The sequence below is a fragment of the Mirounga leonina genome, unplaced genomic scaffold, assembly GCF_011800145.1.
Source record: "Mirounga leonina isolate KUSES-001 unplaced genomic scaffold, KU_Mleo_1.0 Mir_93, whole genome shotgun sequence".
NCBI lineage: Eukaryota > Metazoa > Chordata > Mammalia > Carnivora > Phocidae > Mirounga > Mirounga leonina.
Genome location: NW_023270854.1, coordinates 49,635,723 through 49,658,574, shown reverse-complemented (window position 1 = coordinate 49,658,574; position 22,852 = coordinate 49,635,723). Strand labels below are relative to the sequence as shown.

General features: G+C 39.3%; 1 protein-coding gene across 1 annotated transcript; it reads right to left on the bottom strand.

Annotated features, from left to right (window-relative positions):
• Positions 1-344: 344 nt before the first annotated feature.
• On the bottom strand, positions 345-21,750 carry CLUL1 (clusterin like 1). Its single transcript, XM_034996286.1, has 6 exons — positions 21,636-21,750; positions 20,351-20,499; positions 15,823-15,990; positions 13,408-13,840; positions 8,002-8,139; positions 345-610 (listed from the first exon to the last, which is right to left on the bottom strand). Exons 1-6 carry the CDS (start codon positions 21,739-21,741, stop codon positions 345-347), a joined length of 1,260 nt encoding a protein of 419 aa, XP_034852177.1. The 5' UTR covers positions 21,742-21,750.
• Between the last annotated feature and the right edge of the window lie 1,102 nt (positions 21,751-22,852).

Below are 22,852 nucleotides of genomic sequence, written 5' to 3'. Positions count from 1 at the left end.
CTGAAAATGGAAATAATAGGATACCTTAAAATGGATGTCTGTAAAGCCATTAGTATAGCCTCCGCACCCAGGATCACCTGGATTCCAACCCCCACTGTTGTACTTCCTAATTTTTGCTCTCAAACTTCCTAAAAGGAATCTGAAAAAGTTATATGGCCATGTCTGGATTAGAAAGTATTTTGCATTTTAAATTGGTTTTCTTTATAGAGTTTCTTGTTTCTAAGGACCATGCACACATTATATCAAGTCAGGCTGAATACAGTCGTAATGGAAATATGAATATCCTCCCACAGCTTGTTTTCAAATGCAGATGTACTTAAGAAGTGAATTAATAGAAAAAAAAATCAATGTATGCACATATCATCTCCGTATCTGTTCTTGGGTCTCTCCATTACCTTTATGGAATTGGAGACGTTCTCAGTTCCTGGAGTCTGGTTTGCCAGTTCAGCCACCCAGCCAAATTCCTCTCTCATCTTCTCCATCAGATATGTGGTGTCCTCTAGGTGATGCTGGGTCATCTGGAGAACCTGGGCATACTGCTGATGGGAGATGTTGACCAATGCGAGGGCCTCATCTACTTTTGTGTGTAGTTCGGGTACATCAGGACAGTCTAGCAAAGAAGAAAGTCACATGGTAAAGGAAAATGCCCATGGAATTTGGAGTTGGGTGATGTGGGTTTAAATCCCAACCCTTAAGCTTTCTATTTCTATTTCCAGCCTTTGGACCTTCAGTGAGTTTTCAATTAGGTAAAATAGGCGTGAATGTAATAACACTGTGAACTGTCTGCTCACAGGGCAGGCACACACTGGAGATTTAGCAAATGTTCCTTTTTCTTTTCCTTCTTTCTGTAGTGTCTCTGAAGGGTCATTAGGGCCACTCACTGATTTTCTGATCAGGACACATGGGAGATTGTGCTTCCTGCCACTTTGAAGTTAGGTGTGGCCCTCTTCAAGGTGATGGGTCTTGCTTCTGGAGGAAGCATAAGGAACAATTAAGGATTTATCATGTTCCCTTTCCCCAGATGGCGGAACTAGGTTTGCTCCATGTACTAAGGCTGCATTGTCCTGAGTGAGAGGTGTAGCAGGACTTCCACTCAAACAGTAATTAACACAGCACAGAGTGAGAAATCAACCTTTGTGCTGACAAGACACTATGATTCTACAGCTCTGTGCTATATTGTACAGCAGCCCATCTGAACTGAATCAGGATTCTAGGAATTTACATAGCTATGCTGATGAGCAGCTTGATACTGTGGAAAGATTATCTAAAGACTATGGAAGTGTCTGTGTGTTAGGGCATGGAAGATCATAAGAGGTTGTTGTTGTGGAGAAAGACCACAGACTCTTTAAACTGTGTCTTTAACTGTTTACCAAAAAGCCATGCCTTCAGGAAGATAGGGGCAGGAGAGAATCCACCAACCAGAGCTGGTGACTACCTCATCTGAGGTCTTACACATCAGTTTATTGGTTTCTTTTTGATACTGAAGATATAACACAAGATTCCCTGGCATCTCATACATTTTCAGAAATTGTTTTGGGATCTTGAGGAGAAGGAGCCCCTTGTACTTATAAGTAAACAAATTTGGGGCACCTGGTGGCTTAGTCAGTTGAGCATTTGACTCAGTTTCAGATTAGGTCATGATCTCATGGGTTGTGGGCTCGAACCCCGCATCGGGCTCCTCAGTTGGTGGGGAGTCTGCTTGAAAGATTCTTTCTGCCCCTCCCCTGCTGATGCTCTCTCTCTCTCTCTCTAAAAATAAATAAATCTTTTAAAAAAATAAACAAATTTGCAGTAGCATACATTGGAAAAGTGATTCAAGATAACATTTTGAAAATGAAGGGAGTCACAGTCAACAAGATATAGTATACACTTGAGGGGCGTCTGGGTGGCTCAGTCAGTTAAGCATCCAACTCTTGATTTCAGCTCAGGTCATGATCTCAGGGTTGTGAGATTGAGCCTCATGTGGAGCCTGCTTAAGATCTCTCTCTTCCTCTTCCTTTGCCCCTCCCCACCAGTCTCTCTCTCCCTCTAAAAACAAACAAACAAAAAGATATGGTATATATTTGAGAGGAGATTCAGATATTCTTTTAAAACGTCTTCATTTGCAACTTCAGAGTTAACTTTTAGAATAGTAATATAAATATATATATTTTAATTATGGGGGGAAGAAGGTGGTGATTGCCTCATGATTTAGGCAAGCAGAATTCTACAAGGGATATTCATTTCTTCTTTTAAAGAGTACCACCCAGGAAAAAAGATTTTCATGGAACAAAGGTGAAACTTCATGGAAAATAGAATCACATGGGAAAGGAAAAAGTAAAACTATATTCACAGATGACGTGATCTTGTATATAGAAAGTCCTAAAGAATACATACACACAGAAAAATATAAAAACTAATAATAATTCAGAATACAAGATCAATATTGTATTTCTATAAAATATGAACAAACCAAAAATGAAATTATGAAAACAATTGCATTCACAATAGTATTAAAAAGAATGAATTGCTTATGAAAAATTTAAGTGGAAGATTTATACACTAAGCTAAAAAATATCTTTGAAAGAAATTAAAGAAGATTTAAATAAATGGAAAGATATGTTGATGGATTGGAAGACTTAATATTGTTAAGATGGCAATAGTCCACAAACTGATCTATAAATTTAATGCAATTCCTATCAAAATCCCTGCTGAATTTCCTCTCTGCAGAAATTGACAAGCTGATCCCAAAATTTATGTGGAAATGCATGCAAGGGACCCAGAATAGCCAAAACAATCTTGAAAACAACAGGGGTGCCTAGGTGGCTCAGCTGGTTAAGCATCTGCCTTAGGCTCAGGTCATGATCCCAGAGTACTGGGATCAAGCCCTGAATCGGGCTCCCTGCTAGGCAGGGAGTCTGCTTCTCCCTCTGCCCCTCACGCCACTTCTGCTCTCTCTCTCACTCTCTCTCTCAAATAAATAAAATCTTAAAAAAGAAGACAAAAACCAAAATTGGACCACTCACACTTCCCAAAACTCCCTACGAAGTACAATAGTCAAGACAGTGTGATATTGACATAGGATAGACATATGGGTCAATGAAATAGAATTGAGAGTCTAGAAATAAACCCTATATTTGCTGTTAATAGATTTTCAACAAAGGTGCCAAGATAATTCTATGAGGGAAAGGACAGTCTTTTCAAGAAGTGGAACTGAGACAACTGGATATCTACTGCAAAAGAAAGAAACTGGACTCCTACTTCACACCAATCAAAAATGAGCTCAAATGTATCAGAGACCTAAACACGTGGACTAAATATATAAGTCTTGTAGGTGAAACATAAGTGTAAATCTATGTGACCTTGGATGAGGCAATGGTTTCTTTTTTTTTTTTTTTTAAGACTTATTTATTTTAGAGAGAGAAAGAACGAGGGTGAGTGGAGGGAGGGGCAGAGGGAGGAGAGGGAGAGAATCTCAAGCAGACTCCCCACTGAGCACAGAGCCCCATGTGGGGCTTGATCTCATGACCCTGAGATCATAATCTGAGCTGAACTCAAGAGTTAGATGCTTAATTGACTGAGCCTCAGCAATGGCTTCTTAGACATGGCATCAAAATACAAAAAAGAAAAGAAGAAATAGATAAGTTAGACTTGGTTGAAATGAAAAAATTTCATACTTCTATGGGCATTATTCCAAAAGTGAAAAGACAGCACATGGGAATGGGAGAAAATATTTGTAGATAATATATCTGATAAGGGTTTAGTATTTAGAATATATAAAGAACTCTTACAACTCAATGATAAAGACAAATAACAAAATTAGAATATGGGCAGAGGATTTGAGTAGACATTTCTGCAAAGGAGATACACAAATGTTCACATGGTAGTAGATAGTTGTCCAACAGCAAGGAAGAAGTTCTGTTTTGTTTTAAGATTTTATTTATTTATTTATTTGACAGGGAGAGAGTGAATGAGAGAGAATGAATGGGGTGGGGAGGGACAGAAGCTGACTCTCTGCTGAGCAGGGAGTCCGCTGCTGCTGTGGGGCTGGATCCAGGACCCTGGGATCACCACCTGAGCCTAAGGCAGACGCTTCATGGACTGAGCCACCCAGATGCCCCAGAACAAGATTTAATTTACAAGCACATGTCAAGCCTGTACTTTGGTCACATTTGTCAATGCCTCATTCACTAAGGACAGACCCATGGCCAACCCCAGATTTATGTACTTGGAAAAATTTAGAAAAACATAAAAAATATAAAATAAATACAAAATATGAAACATCTCTTGATGGAAGAAACCACAAATTATTGTGATAATTTTGTTTTTATCTACTATTCATACCTTCCCTTCTGCCAGTTTATGCCTATTGTTCTTAAGTAATTGTTTATATACTCACATCACTTTCAGAAGGGATTTAGTTTAATTGATAATTATATGGTCTTTTTTTTTTTTTAAAGATTTTATTTATTTATTTGACAGACACAGTAAGAGAGGGAACACAAGCAGGGGGAGTGGGAGAGAGAGAAGCAGGCTTCCCGCCGAGCAGGGAGCCTGATGCGGGGCTCGATCCCAGGACCCTGGGATCATGACCTGAGCCGAAGGCAGACGCTTAATGACTGAGCCATCCAGGTGCCCCTGATAATTATATGGTCTTATATAACAAAATGGGCAGGAGACAGAAGTTCCTTGGTATAAATCCCATGTGCCTATCACTTATATTAAGAAATGAAATACTACCTAAACAGAGGAAGCCCCACCGTGCCCCTTCCACATCAAAACCCCTCTCTGTCCTCTCAAAGGGAAACTACTATTTTGAATTTGGGTGTATACCCAGTACTAGTAATTGATATGGGAGAAGAGGAAAAGATTCACAGTAAATCTGTTTAAAATCAGGACCAAAAATGTATGGTAACTAGTGGGAAAACAAAAAGATTTATGATGTCTTGGAAAATATTTATCAAATATAAGGTTTATTTATTATAAGATCTTACATCTATAATTATAGCTATGTGCTTCGTCTTTGAACAAGGAAAGAATCAAATGTTGATTGAAGAGGCAAAATTATTGTTTGGCAAAATGTAGAAGAGCTGTTTGTAATAGCAAAACATGGAAGCAACTTAAATAGACTGAAGGAGAATGGATAAATTGTGATATGCCTACACAGACTAACGGAGCAGTGAATTAATGAATTAGAACACATACTCATGTGGCTAAATCTCACAAACTATACTGTGACAAGCCAAGTTGCCAATGAATACATAAGCAATAATATTTTACATTGTTAAGAAGAATCATCCAAAATTTGGAAATAAGGCAAAAGAACAGCTGCATTGTTTAAGAGACCCACCTAAAGCCTCTTTGATTCTCTAGGGAAATGATCTTTTGTTGGGTTTACCACTTACTGGTGCTCAGGGCAAGATTCTATGTGCTTAGATGAACATGTTCAAAATTGAAAAGTTGCAAATGTTCTTTTGTCCAGTAGACATATAAATTATTTTGGTCGGATAGAAAACATCACTGCAAAACTTATGATTTTATTGCCTGTAAGAACAGTAACTAGTTTTATATTTAATTTTGCAATCTAACTTCCACGTTCTGTCTATCTTTGACTATAAATTCTTCAGTCTCTCCTGTATTCCTTTGCAACAGCTTTAACGCTTTGCGGATTCCCTCATTATATAGGATAAATTCATCTTGACCCGTGCTCATTTTATATTTGTATGAGTCATAGTTTTAAACTTAAAAATCATACTTTGACAATATAAAATGAAAAACATGCAAAATACTGTTATGTATGTTGTGTGTGTTATATATACATACACGTGATAACAGTATAAAGAAGAGCAAAGGAATAATAAACACTAAATTCAAAATAGCAGTTTCCTTTTGAGGGGCTGAAGAGGATATGATCTGGAAGGGACACAGAAGGGAATTCATCTATTTTGGTAATGTTTTATTTCTTTTTTTTTTTTTTAAGATTTTATTTATTTATTTGAGAGAGAGAGAATGAGAGAGCACATGAGAGGGGGAGGGTCAGAGGGAGAAGCAGACTCCCCGCCGAGCAGGGAGCCCGATGCGGGACTCGATCCTGGGACTCCAGGATCATGACCTGAGCCGAAGGCAGTCGCTTAACCAACTGAGCCACCCAGGTGCCCCCCCCCTTTTTTTTTAAAGATTTTATTTATTTATTTATTTGAGACAGAGAGAATGAGAGAGAGAGAGCACAGGAGAGGGGGAGAGTCAGAGGGAGAAGCAGGCTCCCTGCTGAGCAGGGAGCCTGATGCGGGACTCGATCCCGGGACTCCAGGATCATGACCTGAGCCGAAAGCAGTCGCTTAACCAACTGAGCCACCCAGGCGCCCAGTAATGTTTTATTTCTGAATCCAGTTTTAGGCACATGGGTTTTGTTCTTTTACCCTTTATACCGTTAAAACAAAATGGACGTTTATAATAAAAGTTTTAAGTTGTATGGGAGCACAATAGAGCCTCCTTTCTTTGATGTTTTATCTATGCAGCAATTCACATTGCATGTATTCTGTGTTATCCAATGTGTACTGTAGCTAACACTTTGTCTGATGTATATTGATTATCCAAGGCATTTGTACTATATTATCTGATTCCTTGCATAATTTTCCAGTTTTATTGAGCAATAACTGACATATATCACTAAGTTTAAGATGTACAGTACGATGGTCTGATTTACATATATTTTGAAATAATTATTGCAATAGGTTTAGTTAATATCCATCATGTCATATAGATACAACAGAAAGAAAACAAAATTTCTCCTTGTGATGAGAACTCCTAGGTTCTACCCTCCTACCAATTTTCCTGGATGTCACACTTCGGTTATAGCGAAAGTCATCCTGCCGTAGCTTACCTGCCTCGCACCTCTTTATTTTATAACTGGAAGCTTGGATTTCTTGACCACCTTCCTCCAATACCCTCTCCCCATCTTCTATATGATTTTATGACAGGCAGAGATTATTTGTCAAAGCTTTTAACTGGATGAAAGGAAGTTAATGATACATAGATGGGATGTTTGAGTGGGACTATTTTTGTAAGTGATCAGGGTGTTTGTGCATATTTTTCTGTTATAAAAACTTCTGTTTCTGCATGCAACCTTGTAACTGTGACTTAAAAAGCAAAAACTAAATAGCAAAAATCATTAGTATGGTAGACATTATATTTAATCTGCAAAACACCTATGTAAAATAGATCTATTATTTCCATTCTCCATGTGATGAAACAGAGGTGCAGAGTCACTGAATTAGCCATTCAGGAGAAATAACAAAAAGGTCCAACCTTCTTGCCTTTTAGCAACTCCTTCCTTCAGGGCTTTAGCGAGTTGAAAAGCAGAAGCGTAGGAATTGAAATCTCTTGGCTTTTGTAAGAAAATGTGTTGGTGGGTGGGGGTTGCTTTGGCGGATGGGAGGGGTAACTTTAGTTAGGGGAAGGGAAAGGAGATAAGGGGAGGGACGGAGGGAGGTGAGGGAGGGGCCGGGGAGGGAAGGATTTCTCACCATCTTGGCCAGGTCTGGGAGGCAAAAGGTTACGTGGTTTCTGAGGAGGAGCCACCTTACATATTTAAATACTAATTAGTAATTAACCCACCAATTGGAAAGAGTTAATGCCACTTTAAAAAAAAACAAACAAACACTCACTTGGCTAATAATTTGCTTATACAATGGGAGGATTGCTTCCATGGTGGGCTTTCTTTTTCCTTGCGGTAAGAAGGAAGGAGTGCCCTAATTTGCTCCTACCTTCTCTTTTGCATACATTAGTGGTTCTTGGTCTATAACCATAAAAAATGTCATAGGAGCAATGATGGAATTTTAAATAAGAGAAAAAGCAAGTGGCCTACTTTTGAATAATAAAAGTTTATAGACCTACACTGAACACCCCCAGATGGGAATAAGTATGCAAAAAAAGTGCTTGAATGAACCTATGATGCTTGTAAAAGAGAGATTTTGACCTCTAACCAGAATACTATTGAAAGCCTGGAAAATAATAATTTACCTTCCCACAGGTAGTCCTGACATTTTTGGCATCTGGCATGAAACTGGAAACATTCTGACAAATTCTGGCCAAGTTTTCCACACGGTCCTCTGTCTTGCACAGGAAACACCTTTGAACTCAGGCTTCCATGGTTAGAATCTGCAGGTAACATAGTGTTTGCACATTAATGTTATTAGAGTCTGCATTTTAAAGGCATGGACGTGATGTCATTTCTTTTTCTTACCAGTTCTTTTAAAATCTTTCTGTCTTCAATCATAGGAGGGCATATTGTGGCAACCATTTGCTAGGACAATTTGACATCTATTAAAAATTGCATGTATTCTTTGATCCAACAATCACATTACTATGATTATTTGTACACTGCCCCCCCCCCTCCGAAAAGTTAATGCATATAATTTTATTTTCTGGAAGAAATCATGAGGAATCTTTTGGAAGAGAAACTTGATGGGGTGAGAGAGGGCAACTTTCATTTGTTTGTTCTTTTATATATTTGAATTATTTTAAATTTAGTGTGTCTTATTTTTATTATTATTTCTGATGTCAATGGATTAAATAAGGGATTATAGGCCACTTTTTTCTTTGGATTTCTTCCTATTTAAAAATTTTCTAATAATTATTTTAATTTTTTACAGCTATAATTGGGAAGTACATTGGAGTTTCAAAGGTACTGGGAATGTCTGTTTCTAAAGCTGGGTGGTAGGCATTTACTTTCTTCTATTCCTTTTACATTTCATATATATATAATGTTATGAACAATGGGTCAAAGATTTAGGAAAACATCTAAAGCTGATCAACTTTTGAGAAACCCTTTTTTTTTTCTGGAAGAATTAAAAATTCATATGAAAATGATGATGTAAAAAAGAAGTCTGTCCAACAGAAAATTGACAGTTCTTAACTGAGTGTTTGACATTAGGAAACATTTATTATTAATTTACAACATTTTAAAATGAAACATTTCATTTTGAGATGAATTGTGAAGTCTGTTGCTTAAAAACTGGAGGCACTGGTTAGATCACGTGGTGTGTAAGGTAACCGTCTCCTTTTGTTGAATAGAAAGTCGTGGCCTCCCAGCTGCCTCCCTGAACTGTCCCCTGTCACCCCCCAGAACCCCTGTGAGGAGTTCTGCTATAGAGCTTGTCTCTGCTTTTTGTACTGTTTGCTTTCTTATCTTGTCTGTTAGACGACCCCCCAACACACACACTGAGAGAAGGGATTTGGCCTTGTCATTTGAAATCATGCCATTCTTCCGTACCTTCTTCTGTCATTTTTGCTTACAATATGGTAATGAAGGTAATGTAATTGTCCAGTGATCTGTTTTCCTTTCTCTGGACTGAGCTCCTAAAAGGGACTGTGTCATAATCATTGTCTTATTCCCAGCATCTAGATTAATATCTGGTGTATAGATCAGGGATGGCAAATTCCAGGACCATCCGATACCAATTCCTCATCCTGTGCATGGCCGTAACCCATCACAGAACCTCCAGACCCCTCTAGGCAGCTACCTCTGGTGCCGTCACTCTTATCAACCATCTACTCTCCCCACCTGCCTCTGTCTCCCCACCCCACTCAAAGGGAAAATTAAAGTCAAAATGCTCTCTAAGGTAGGATTAGAACTCATATCTCCCAGCATCCAGCACTGCACCAAGCTACCACACCATGCAGATCTACTGCACACGATCTTCTCTAACCTTTCCAGGGATTTATAAAGCAAGAGAGGACAACTACAAGAGCTATTTTATTCTCTTTCAACAGATTCTGGAACTGAAGTTTAGAAAGACCAAAGTAGGAAAGAAATTCTCCCATATGAAGACTAAAATGAAACCCACACTCAATCAAATAAAAATATTAAAAACCGAAATATTTCAGATTTTTTTTACTAAGTAGGCTCCATGCCCATTGTGGGAGCCCAACACGGGGCTTAAACTCACAACCCTGAGATCAAGACCTGAGCTGAGATCAAGAGTTGGATGATTGGGGGGCGCCTGGGTGGCTCAGTCGTTAAGCGTCTGCCTTCAGCTCAGGTCATGGTCCCAGGGTCCTGGGATCGAGCCCCGCATCGGGCTCCCTGCTCAGCGGGAAGCCTGCTTCTCCCTCTCCCACTCCCCCTCTGCTTGTGTTCCCTCTCTCGCTGTGTCTCTCTCTGTCAAATAAATAAATAAAATCTTAAAAAAAAAAAAAAAAAGTTGGATGATTAACCAACTAAGCCACCCAGGTGCCCCAACGTTTCAGATTTTTTTATTATCGCCTCTTTTCTTCTAATGGTGCTCATTATTCAATTTTAGCTATTTTTCTAATTTTAGCTCTTAGGACAGTCATGACAAAGCCCATCCCTGAAGGTTGTCAGATACACAGCGCTCACTCAGTCAGTGTTGGCCATTGTAACTGACAAGAGCCTTGTATTAGTTCCCTGTTGCCGTTGTAACAGATTACCATAAATTTATTGGCTCAAAATAACACCAATGGCCTTCTGGTTCTGTAGCTCAGAAGTTTGAAATGGGTCTCACTGGCCTAAAATCAAGGTGTTGGCAGTGGTTTTTTTTTTCTGGAGGCTCTAGGGGAGAATCCATTTCCTTGCCTTTCCAATTTCTAGAGGCCAACTATAGTCTTTGGCTCCTGGGCCCCTTCCTCCACCTGCAAAGCCAGCGAAGTAGGGCCAAGTCCTTCTCATGCTACCATCTCTATAGATTTTACTCTGCCTCCCTCTTCCACTTCTAAGAACCCTTGTAGCCACATGTATAATTCAGACTAATCTCCTCATTTTAAGGTCAGCTGACAAGCAACCTCAATTCCATCTACAACCGTACTTTCCCCTTGCTGTGTAACACAACATATTCACAGGTCTTGAGGATTAGGGTGTAGATATCTTTGGGAAGCTATTATTCTGTCTACACAGGGGCAAAGGTCAAAATGTCCTCTCATTAGGCAGATTTTCCAGGAGCATTAGGTTTATTGTTCACCTACCACCTGTCCAGAAGAGTAATGGAAACTACTTGCAAATACCCTACTGCCCCTGCCTGACTATTCTTGATAAATAGTTCACAGGTGCTCTTCAGAGAAGAGAATGTCTCCTCTGTGGGGCTAGCTGGGTGCTGTCTGGTTAGAGGAGGGATAGCAGAGGAAAGGCTTTTTTGTTTTTGTTTTTCAAATTTGTATTTACATTACCTTTGCATTACAGGGGGCTCTGGATATGCAGGTTATCATCAAGGTGGAGGTTGTGCAGAAGGCCAGCTGAGCAGGGGCTGGTTCTGGGCTGCGAGGATGAGGAGGAAGCTGAGGCAGAACGGGTGGAAACCTACATTCTTAGTCGGTGGGGTGGGAGGGAGTTGCAGTGATTAGGAAGTTATTTCGATTTCAAAGTGGATGGATCACTGTATACTCTTGTGCACGTTTGAATGTAGCAACCCACATATAAGGTTGTATGCAATGTGAAAGATGGAGGGGGTATTATTTTATTCTAATGAGCACATTTGGAATATTATCCCCAAACAATTGATATCTATTTAAAAATTCAGGCAAAAATTATTTAATATCACCCCAGCATTGATATATCTAGTCTACTGCCTTGATGCTTTTCCTGAATATTGGAAATCTTAGAATAGAATACCAGAGAAAACACCTGACTTACAAGAAAGTCTTCCAGACCCTGAAATAGAACCCAGCAATGATTCCAGTAATGATGGCTGTTCTCTGCTCATGGAAGAATGGGACGGGAAGGATGTCATGCGGTGTTTTTTGGCTTCAGTTTCTGGTACTGTAAGGTAGGTCCCTTCTATATAGAGACAAGTGATGCAATGTAATGGTAATTTTGAGAATTTAATTCAGATGTTGCCAGGTACAGCTGGTATAATGGGGAAATAGCTAGAAGGAGCCCATTTCTTTCTACATACAAAAAGCTGTGTGTAATTAATATATACAACTTGGAGAGTTTGGAGAGAAGTATAAACCCATGAAACCATCACCATAATCTATGCTATAAACCTATCCATCACTTCCAAAAATGTTCTCTTGCCCTCTTATTTATTATTATTATCATCATTAGAATGCTTAACATAATAAGATCTACCCTCTTAGGAAATGTTTAAGTATACAGTACAGTGTTTTTAACGATAGGCGCTATCCAGCACAGTTGGACTTATAAGTTTAGGACTTACCCATCTTGCATAACAGAAACTTTGTACTCTCTGACCAACATCTGCCCATTTCCCCCTTGACTCAGCTCCCAGCAACCTCATTCTACTCTCTGCTTCCATAACTTTGACTAGATTCCTCATATAAGAGGTATCATATAGTATTTGTCCTTCTGTGTGTGGCTTGTTTCAGTTGGCATAATGTCCTCCAGGTTCATTCATGTTTTTACAAATGGCAGGATTTCTAGAAGGAGCCCACATTATTTTTCATGTCAGAGGGGAGTATTCTTTCCTGTAGGCTTGAGGTCCATAAAATCTAAGTCTAGGGAAATGTAGACCCTACCTTGGCCCACCCAGCAGTTCTCATTTCTGAGATGCTGTGTCCCAGCCACTCCACAGAATCCCAAGGAAGGTATCTCCTGCCTCAAGACACACAGTAGCATTATGTTTCCAACATGGAATATCTTGGGGCATGTTTGGCATTGGTAGAAGGCAATTCTTATCCTTTACAGATACTCTGATTTCTGTAGTTTTGGGTTTGTCTGTGAATATCTTCTGTGGTTTTGTGCATAAATGTTATGATTTAAGGGATCATGGCGGTGATGCGGAGGAGGCTGTGCAGGGCACTCAACGTGACCTGGTTAATACAGGACACTAGGCTCCTTCCCAAACTGGGAGTTGAGGAGTCTAGACTGATTTTAAGGAAACCGCATGATGTTCAAGCAGAACAGAGTTGTGCGTATCTACATGAGTTTTAATAAAGGAGGCAACTGTTTTGTTCAACTTCTCACGCTGCTAGCATTTTCTTTCTCAGCTTTGAAAATCTGCTTTAAAAAGAGATACCAGGGCGCCTGGGTGGCTCAGTTGGTTAAGCGACTGCCTTCGGCTCAGGTCATGATCCTGGAGTCCCGGGATCGAGTCCCGTATCAGGCTCCCTGCTCAGCGGGGAGTCTGCTTCTCCCTCTGCCCTCTTCCCTCTCGTGCTCTCTGTCTCATTCTCTCTCTCTCAAATAAATAAATAAAACCTTTAAAAAAATAAAAAAATTAAAAAAAAAATAAAAAGAGATACCAGCCCCACAGGGCTCTTGACAATATTGGAGGAGGGATGGTGTTTGGCCGACTTCAAAGCTTTCTCTAAGAGGCTCTGAAACTTTGATTCTCCATAAATTGTCACCCTCAGAAACATTGTACAATGACTTAGAAATGTGCTATTTCCAAAGGTAAACCAAGCTTGACCTTAGTATTGACATCTAAGTAAAGCTCATCTTTTAATACTTGCCTTTGCCTTGTTTTGGTAAATCCTCTATTGCATTCAGTGTCTTGGTGATGGTTGTGCTGATACTGTGATAAATAGAGAGACTGAAATTACAAAAGAGCTGGAAGAAGGTGGGAATGTCCCAGCCTTGCACAGGATCCGCTTTTTCCCTTGGCTCTTTGGATAAAGCTGGAAGAAAGTTAGGCTGCATTAAGTCTGTATCGGACATGAAATATGATTGAAAAGTCTGGTCAAATTCTTGCTGCATCTGTTTGAAGACGTTAAGGCTTCTGTTAAAGAGAAATCTCGCATCCACAGTCAGCTGGCTAAACACATTCTCTATTTGAGCCACTTGTGCGTCCTCCTCAATGAACTTTTCACCCACAGGGAGATCTTTTTCATTATCCTCATGGAAAGGAAACAGGTATTGATATATCTTCCTGAAAAACTGTTCGACCTGTGGGGTGGAGGAAAAAATGGAATAAGAAATTAATTTTCTTTCTGGACCATTTCTTTTTTTTTTTTTAAATCAATTATATTTTATTATTTTTAAATGGAAGTATAATTGACATGGACCATTTCTTATTGTAAATTTTAAAGTCCATTTATACTGGTCATTCTAAATAAAAAACAATTTTGGGCAAAATTAAGACTTAAGATTTAAGATCGTTTATTAACACTTTTGTACCTTTGACTTTGATGTGGGAAGAGGATCTGAAATTCTTCCTTGTTTATATGTGCCTACCCAAGGCCTAAAATGGCCAAGTTTTCAGTATTGTTGACAGGATCGTGCACACCTGATGTACCGGCAGTGGTTGGCATGCCATGGTCTAAACAGAATAGTCTAGGTTACCCCAAAACCGCGAAGAAGGCTCTTGCCTTTCACCTCTGTCTTAGGGTTTTGGGGGGGGTGGTTTGTTTCATTCAGTGGAATGTCCTTAGTGACTTGATGGTCTCCTCTTGCTTGTCTCATAAATTCATCCATGGAAAGGAAAAGATAAACACATTCATGCTATATTATAGATGCCTGATAGAGTTAAATAGGTTACTTAGGGATGGTTATATATTAGTAGTGATCAAAGCCCTCCTTGGCTGTAGTCAAAGAAATGAAGCTGTAATTGTAGAATTTTACACTCAGTGGAAGAGTTTTTTCCAGCAGTCACACCATGCTCTCCATCTATATGGTACCTAAGTTAGTGTCAGAACACAGTTGCCCTTACATGGTAGTAATGTGGCCATGCTGACTGTTACGGAGCATACCAACTCTCAAACATCACAGCGCTAGCATCCCAGTGCTGTTCAAAGGATTCTCCAGGAATTCTTAGATCACTCATGCCTTTCTCAAAAAGTAATCTGGGTCGATTGTCTGCCCCTTTCTCTGCCAGCTTCTGTTTCCCTGAATCCATCCACAAAAACAAACCTTAAAGCCCCAAGAAATATTCATAAAGTCGCACAACCAGCACAGACAGGCATGGCCCCCAAATCTCCTGCCTTCCAGCCAGTGCTCATTCCACTGTAGTTGGGTATATCGGAGAGTGACCGGGGCTATAAAAATAGAGCAGATGCAATTCACAGTGGAGGCAAATTAACTTGGCAGATGAATTGTCCTAGGGGTTGCTCCCTCTATAATTGGGTATGGCACTGCCACCCCAGGAACATACTCTAATTAGTGCATGCTCTGATATGGAGAGGGAAATTTCACTGTCTTTCATAGCTCACTTCTTGGAGGGAAGAGAAATTCAGGCCAATACAATAGGAGCCCTTTATGGGGCAGAACTCATCCTATTCAGGTCACCACCCTCTGTGATTCCCTCTGCCCAGATGAGAGCCAAAGGGAACAAAAAAGAAAACATGCCAGTCCTGCAGGACATGCGTAGACGTGGCTAAAGAGGGCATGAATGTGTGCTTATGGGTGTGTTTTCAGAAGAGAGCAGGCCTATCAAAGGAGAGATTCAGGAAGCCGAGAATGTCTTCAAATGTTTGGCCTCCAGGGAAAAAAATTAAAGCAGGTTGAAACCAGAGACTATAATACTATTATTCAGAATTCAATTCAGCATTTATTAGATACCTACGATGCTTACATGAAGGTAGATAGCATATGGTCCCTGCCCTCAAAGAGCTTCCAATCTAGTGGGAACATGTTCACAAATAATAAGAGGCAGAAAGATTCAGACAATTTCTAAGAGAGATATATACAGTGTCATTATAGGGAGAGACAAACACTGAATGGCCGTTTGATAAATTGAATGTATGTAGGTGGTTCATACATAAGCAAGCATGAATGTTAGATTCTAGATTGTAAAAGGCCAATACCAGGTCAGGCATCTCTATTCTAAATAGCAAAATAAATTAATTTTTAAAAATTAAACTGGAAAAAAAATTTAAACTGGAGTAGGTTCTTTAAGAATTCTGAAACCTTGAGCTCTATTTTTCCCTTACCGTATTTTTCATAGAGGACTGACTAGATTGGCAGGTTGTGTAAAATCTCATGCAGTTACTCTCCAGGCAAGACTTGCATTCATCCCAGGAATCTGTCAGAGACTCCTGACATAGGCTTTCTTCTTCTTCCAGATGTTCCTGAACTTCATTCATGAGTTTCAGGGCTTCCTAATTAAAAAGGAGAAACAAACATCCTATTTCCATCTCATAATTCTGTGTGTACCATAGCTGATTTAAAAAACATACATATTCTGATGTACTTCTTCGTTCTTTCTTCAGGCCCCTGGCTGCTGACAGATCTACTTGAATCTACCTTTCTGTTTGATTAAGAAATGGAGCACTGATTGATCCCTACTGAAGACTGCAAATCTTATCCATCTATTCATTCATTCATTCAACAGCTATTTATTGGGTACTTGCTATGGGACAACCATTACACTAGATGTGGGTAAACCATGACATGGTCCCCACTCTGGGACAACTATAATTTGTTTACTTGGCTGTCTTCACATCTAGTTCTTGGAAGATGTGGAAAGTGGGCTTTAAGGCTTATAAAGCTTACAAATTTATTTCCTTTATTTATGCTGCCTTTAATTTTTGTATATGCTTAAACATTGCAAGAAAGTGCAATTCTTGCATATCAAATCTAATCTGCCCAGCAAGTTACACTCTAATTGCTGCGTTGGAGGGGGGGGGGTGGGGAGGTGGGGAGGGGATGCTTCTTTCTTCTCGTTTTCCAAGTGCTCCCCCTCGTGGTGCCTTGCTGTACGTGTCCAGGTCCCACTCTGGGTGATACGGAACCCAGCCCAAGTGACACCTGTCCCTGAGAACCTCAACCCTGTCCCAGGACCTCCCTTAAGGCCAGCACCCCTGCCTAGACCCCTGACCTCCGTTCATGTGTGGACTTCTAAAGACTGGCTCCCTGCAAGCCTGAGACCTAGTTCAGGGGACTGATGGGGTATAATGGATTCCTCCATCAACCAGTCTCAGAGTTAAGAGTGACTCCCTTAAGTGAAAACCACATGAGGGAGCAAAGTTTATGTACTTAAAACCAATTTAGTGTGCATTTTTATCTAATGGAAGAGAAAAAGAAATCACCCTTCCCTGGCATATTAAGCCCAAAGAACCATGTGGGCACTGAGAATCCTTTGATGATTTTCTTATCTCCTTGGGCATTGCAGAACAATTTTGGATTCCTACATCTTCTCAAGAAAGTTACCCCACCATGGCAGGAAACAATACTGCCCACATTTCCTAAGTCAGTCCCAGTTTTAAATATTCTCTTCATTGTCACCATAAACCAAAACCCCACTATTTCCAATTCCAAACTACACTTGCTGTGTACCTTTGGGTAAATTACTTAACATCTCTGAGTCTCAGTATCTTCCTCAGCAAATAGGAATAGCAATAGGATTTACCTCTTAAGGCTTTGTATTAAGTGAGATAAGCAAGCAAGCCACCTAGTGTGTTATTATCTGTTTCCTTCCACTCGCCTCCAAGAGCACAACAAAAACCAGTTACCAAATCACATGTCCCAAGTTTTGGTAGTGAAATGTTGTCATGGAGGAAGATCTCTTGTTTAGGAATGCCCTGCCCATTCCTTCTGTTTCCCCCTTAGATGTCCCACCCACTGACTATTCCTGTAGTTTACAGAGTATCAAAGTCCCATATAAACTTAGTGTTAGGTTCAAATCACTTTATGCCCCCCCGCCCCGAGGTTTCCTACTTTTAGTTAGTTTCAGATGCTTTCACTAAATATTAATAGGGAGGGGCTGCGGAGGGATCCATGATGACACTGGGTCCCCTGAGAATAGGTGGTGCTCTGCGCTGGGAGACTAGGGGCACCAATCTCATAGTTGCTATGTCATAATTTGTCTGAAGTATCCTTTATCTTCACTTTAAAGTAATTTTGGGGCGGGGGAGACTCAGAGTTAAACAGGTTTTTCCATTTTTAAATGGACTTTTTGAGTGTCCAAACCTTAACTGAACTTACATTTGCTTACTCGACCCACCCCTAACTGGAGCATTCTTTTCATAGTTTTACACCCTTGGCTTGTGGGGTGGCTGAGGAAAGGGAGAAAAACAAAGTCACTGGGTCCCAGAGACAGACAAGCGCTGCCTGCTGACTTTCTCCCCAGTCATTCATCAGAGTGCTGTGTTACCACGTTCAGGAACATCATGAGCCTCAGTTTCCTTAGCTGTAAAGTGAAAGTAATGGGTGATGTAGATGTTGGAAGGATTACATGTGATACTGTGTTTTATAAACGGCCTGTAAATGCTATCAAGTGTCATTATTCCCAGGGGCCAGCTCACAAGCCCACCAGGGAAGAACCCAGCTCTGGGGGCTTCCACATTTTCCTCATAAGGAGCTATTTTTGGTTTCCTTAAATCTTTTGCTTGCTGCCTAAAGGGAGGACGGCTTGCAGCTGCTAGTCAGGCGATTGCCTTTCCTTGCGAGGGACCCTGTGTGACAAGGGGTGTAGGGTGTGGCCACAACATCAACCAGTCTGGTGACAGGCTCACAGATAGCTGTGGGGTCAGCCTGTCACACAGCCCTGCTCCAGAGGCTTAAGGGATGGCCAGAGGCCACCGTGCTCAGAAATAGAATTCAGGCAGCTCCCTGCAGTTTGGGGCCCCCCAATTCACATGTCTATAGGTATAGGTGTAGGGGGAAATAGTAAAACTTCTATTTTTATGTTTTAACTTAAAAACTGATGGTAGAGGGAGGAGAAATGGGGAGTTGTTCAATGGGTATAGAGTTTCAGTTTTGCCAGAGGGGAGGAATTCTGGAGCTTGGTTGCACAGCAGTGTGCAGGTACTTAGCACTGTTGAACTATCACACATAAAAATGGTGACGATGGTAAATTGGATGTTATGTGTATTTTGCCACATTCACAAACTTTTAAAAATAAAATTTTAAAGTAATTGACTCTCCTGTTAAAATTTAAAATATTTTCCAAATTATTTTTGTTACAGTCTTGATTTCGTCTTTGATTTAAGGGTAACATTGGAAAATAATTTTTGGAAAATAATTGAATTGTTTTGAATGTTATGTTCATTATTAATGGTATTAAACGAGGAGCCATGCAATCCTGCATAATTTAGAAACATATTAAGCCTTGTACTGTACTAAGTTCATGTGCTCAGTACTGTAACATATGAACAATTTTTAACATCCTCTAGAGACATTTGGATATAAAATTGACCCTTAAAAACATGGGTTTGAAAGCATGGGTCCACTTAGATGTGGATAGATACAGGACAGTACTGTAAATGTATTTTCTCTTCTTTATGATATCCTTAATATTTTCTCCTTTATTGTAGGAATACAGTATATAAGGCACATAACACACAAAATATGTGTTATTTGACTGTTATTGGTAAGGCTTTTGTCAACAGTAGGCTATTAGTAATTCAGTTTTTGGGGAGATAAAAGTTATATGCAAGTTTTTGACTGGAGGTCAGTACCCCTTTCCCCTGCATTGTTCAAGAGTCAACTGTAATGTGTCTTTCCCATTGCTAACGTACATAGTTTGAACTGCAGCTATTGAGTAAAGGCATTTGAATAAAGAAATTAACTAGGCTGATGTACTATTTAATATACACTGGGGCTGTCTCGTGGTGCTTATGTCAGACCATTGCATGTCACCAGCTGCTCAGGAGGACCCTGAGGACGTGGGGCCCTCCACAGTCCATGGACCCTGTGTCCCTCGTTCTTTATTCCCTTGGGGCTGATTGCAATGAATTGCCAATTTAAGAGGACACAGGTAAATGATCCTATTATTATCTAGTTCTCAATAGACTAGCCCTCACTAAATGGACAAGAGGCTTAAAAAGATTCCTGAAAAAAAAAAAATACCCAGCAGATTAAAAAATACAAATAATTTAAGCTCAGGTAGACAAGAAGCAAATGGCAGAGCTGACACTTCTTCATTATAAGCTCTTGGTCACATGACGAAGTAAAACTATGATCTAATCAGATCTGGCAATCGGCTAAAACATTTCAAAATACTATCCAGAAGGTTATTTGAAATATGGACTTAATATCCACCCTGGCTAGTGATGAACCTCACCCTTGAGATATTAATGGTTGCAATTCATGTGTCTAACATAAATAAATTAATGTGCATAAATTTAGGAGTGAATGCTAATAATAATTTTAGTAGTAGGAATAGAAGATCAAAAACCTTTGGAAACCACATATCTAGCCAGAAACTTCCAGAACACTTTTGAGTCAATATCCCAAGTTAGAAGGGACTAAGGATAAAGTCTTTTTAAGAAAGTAGCACTTCCTTAACAGAGACGAATCCCCCAAATTCCTGGATTTGGAGTCCTGCAAAGGTCTACTCTGCTAGGACTGTGTTCTTGGAAGAAATTTGAAATTTCCTTCAAACTTTTCCTCCACTAAGAGCTGCCGTCCAGAAAATCCATTTTTAGGGGAAAGAAGTAATTTATCAATTGCACTAAGAAATGCGATATTTATGGTCTAGCTATATTTAAGAACAGGTGTTATTCTCAATTACTGTACCTGCTTTTCTTCTCTGCATTTCTTCAGGGTTTTCATCAGATTGGTATGTTCCTCCTCTCTTCTTTCCATCATGATTTTCATCTGCTTCATACCAATCAAAGCTTTCTTCACCTCTTCGTCTACATCTATGTCTCCAACCTCAGAAAAACCTAAAAGATACATTGTAGTTTTTTCCTTTGAGGTCTGATCAGATTACATATATCAGAATTACAATGAGTTCACCGATTTTTCCTGTTGCCTCAATAGAGACTTAGCTATTCTTTTACCGCATCAAACTGCAAGCAAATGACAATGAATCGGCTGGCAGCTGCCACATGGACACAGCGGCCACATAGATGATGCCTTCTAGCCCTCGCCTCTGAGCTCCTAGACAAGTCAGAGTTCACTTAACCTCATTCCTGTCATTTTCCTCAGGGCCTGTTTCCATGGATCCATTTTTTTTTTCTTTTACTTAAAACTCAAGTGTGTTTATATTAGAAAAAAATTGAAATTTTCTTCACAGACAATTTGTATTAAATGCCCAACTGGGAACCTCAAACACAGTGAACGATTTCTCTTTCTTTCAGCTTTAAATGCCTCCCCAGGAGGCATCAAACCCAGAAAGTATCTCATATGATGCAAGATTCCTTAATAACCTACTGGACATCTCTTACACACCTTTAAAAAGCCTGTAGTGGGTATGAAATTCATTGTCATTCTCTCTTTGCTATAGTCAATGTGGCTTCCAAAGGAGCTTATTCTTGCTTCCAAATTTAATATTAGACACCCCAAAGCAATATTTTAACTAATTTATTTTTCTAAGTGTTCCGTACCCAAAGCATATACTCTCAAGCAAAGGTCACAAGTCAATGAGCATAGACCAACCAGATTCGATGTCATAACCCGTTCTTTCACTATCTCAAGAATAACTGCACAGATTACTTTAATTGTTTAAAGTTTTCAAATGCTAGAAAAGAATTTCACTGTTCATTAAAACTGTGCTTAGAGGACACCAAACATCTGGACGATACCAAGAAATGCAGTCCAAAAGTTGGCAAGTTTTATCTGTGTGATAGCAAACATCTGGATATGTGAACATTCTCAGATACTCGACTGGAATTTTCTATTTTTATTCCAGATGTTTGGTGTCCTGTCTACTTGGTTTAAGTGCCTAGAGAACATCTCACCGTGAAACTAGAAGGCTGTGATAAATATGGTTATCTCTCAACTGTAAATCACTGTAAATGCCGGCAGGACATGCAAACATGCAAACAGGACACAGTGCAGATAAAGAAACCAAACGTACCCTTCAGGTTTCCATGGATATCGGTGTTGTCCTTCCAAGTAGGTGCACAGTGACAGTCTTTCAACCATAGCAGATACACAATAAACACCAAGAGTGATGGCTTCATGTTCCTGCTGTTACTGCAAAGGAAAAATAAACCTGTACCAAATGCTTTCCATTAGGTTAGTTTTCGCCAGCATCAATTGAAAACATATGGTGATCCAAAGCATTTTTCTGTCAATTTTTCTTTATGACTTTAGACAAGTTATGCTAATATGCCTGAGATATAAGGAGACTTGGAATATAAATTTTAAAAAAGACAACCCAAGTCCCTATTTTGTTTACATTCTTTATGACAGTTGAATAAGGTCATCATCTGAAGTATTTGAACTTTAAGACAATGAATAGTATGGATCACAGCCCCATAGAATCCATACTTCATTTTATGTTCTTATCAACAGTAAACATCCTGAAGCACAGAATTAGTTAAAATATATCAGAGGGATTTTTTTTTTCTCCAAAATTCTGAGTGTTCAAGCAAGTTTTTACCTGGGTAGTTCATTACTTATTTTTTTTATGAAAGCAAAAACAGCCTCACAGATTTTTCCCATATGTCTTGTAAAACCATCAAGATATATGAATAGTGCACAATTAAATTTTTTTCTTCTCAGATAATGAATTTCCTTTTAAAATGTAATTTGATATACTTTGTTATAAACATTCCAAATACAAATGTATGCTTTAAAAAAACCCCAAAAAACCCCAAACCTCCTAAAGCCCCACAAGACCCCCACAAATGTATGCTTTAATAAAGTTAAATATATAAAATAAGTTAGATTGTCTTAACTCCTCCCAAAGGAATATTTATCTGCTTTATGTATATTTGTTATTTTGGAACAAAAATTTCACTATTTAATCAACATTTGGATTGTCTTTTTAATATAATTAAATAACACCGGTACTAGTAGTTACAAAGTTATCACATTTTACATAAATCTACCTCTACCATTTGAACTAACTCTTCTCTTTCTGTTAAGACCCTATTTACAAAATGAAACTTTTCAATATATTTACCACTAACTTTGCAGTATCTCCTCAGTGAGGTTACCACCAGCTTCTGAAAGGATCTTCACTTTTCTGTGATTTAATTTTCATCTGTGTCAGGGACTTAGCCTTGTTCTATAAATTTGATGACACAGTTCTTAATCCTATTACCTAACATTTTGAGATTAATGAGT

Coding starts and splice junctions, on each gene's coding strand:
- CLUL1 (XM_034996286.1), bottom strand. CDS start 21,741: ATGAAGCCATCACTCTTGGTGTTTATTGTGTATCTGCTATGGTTGAAA. Junction 20,500..21,635: donor TATCCATGGAAACCTGAAGG/GTACGTTTGGTT, acceptor TGTATCTTTTAG/GTTTTTCTGAGGTTGGAGAC. Junction 8,140..13,407: donor TTTACCAAAACAAGGCAAAG/GCAAGTATTAAA, acceptor TGTTACCTGCAG/ATTCTAACCATGGAAGCCTG.